Source organism: Alligator sinensis, unplaced genomic scaffold (assembly GCF_000455745.1).
Source record: "Alligator sinensis unplaced genomic scaffold, ASM45574v1 scaffold1170_2, whole genome shotgun sequence".
NCBI lineage: Eukaryota > Metazoa > Chordata > Crocodylia > Alligatoridae > Alligator > Alligator sinensis.
Window position 1 is genome coordinate 1 of NW_005843180.1, and position 805 is coordinate 805.

General features: G+C 71.2%; 1 protein-coding gene across 1 annotated transcript in view; it reads left to right on the top strand.

Moving 5' to 3' along the window:
- The first annotated feature begins 6 nt into the window (after window positions 1–6).
- Window positions 7–805, top strand: part of LOC102385635 (hexokinase-3) — a 3,267-nt gene continuing 2,468 nt past the window's right edge. The window contains 4 exon segments of the mRNA XM_006039412.3: window positions 7–34; window positions 162–310; window positions 513–632; window positions 793–805. The exon segment at window positions 793–805 is cut by the window's right edge and continues 13 nt beyond it. Of these exon segments, the coding sequence (XP_006039474.2) occupies window positions 254–310; window positions 513–632; window positions 793–805 (190 nt within the window). The 5' untranslated portion in view covers window positions 7–34; window positions 162–253.

The following is an 805-nucleotide window of genomic DNA, read 5'->3' on the forward strand; positions in this document are numbered from 1 at the left end:
CCCACCTACGTCCGTGCCCCCCCCGACGGCTCCGGTGAGGGGCGGGCGGGGGGTGCTGCGGCTCTGGGCCGTGGCCGGGGGCTCGTGGGGCGGCTCCAGGCGGCTGGGGGCTGGGAGAGGGCACGAAGCCCCCGCTCTGTGCTGACCCGTGCCCCTTGCAGAGCGCGGCGACTTCCTGGCGCTGGACCTGGGCGGCACCAACTTCCGGGTGCTGCTGGTGCAGCTGCGCAGCAGGGAGGCCGGGGGCATCTGCATGGTCAGCGAGATCTACTCCATCCCGCCCGAGGTGGCCCAGGGCCCCGGCTCCCAGGTACCGGCGCATGCCCGCCTGCTGGCCCTGGGACCCCTTGCCAGGGCAGCGCCAGCCGCAGCCCCAGCTCAGCGCCTGCATGTGCCGAGAAGGGCAGGGAGTGGGGGACCCTGTATAGCTTGGAGGGGCCCTGCACAGACTGGGGGTGCCTGGAGGCTGGAGCACGTCTGCCCCCTCTCAGCTCCGACCCTGCTCCCCACAGCTCTTTGACCACATTGTGGAGTGCATCATGGACTTCCAGACCAAGCAGGGTCTGCGGCGCCGGACCCTGCCCCTCGGCTTCACCTTCTCCTTCCCCTGCCAGCAAAAGAGCCTGGACCAGGTGCGGGGCTGCCCAGACGCTCCCCTGGGTGGGGCGTGGGGCTGTGCCTGGTGTGACCCCCCTGCCCTGGTGCCACTGCGGTGCCCGCCTGGGCCTGCCGTTAGCCAGAGCCACAGCAGAGCCGCCTTGGTGTCGACTCTGAAACCTAACGACCCCCCAGGGCATCCTGCTGA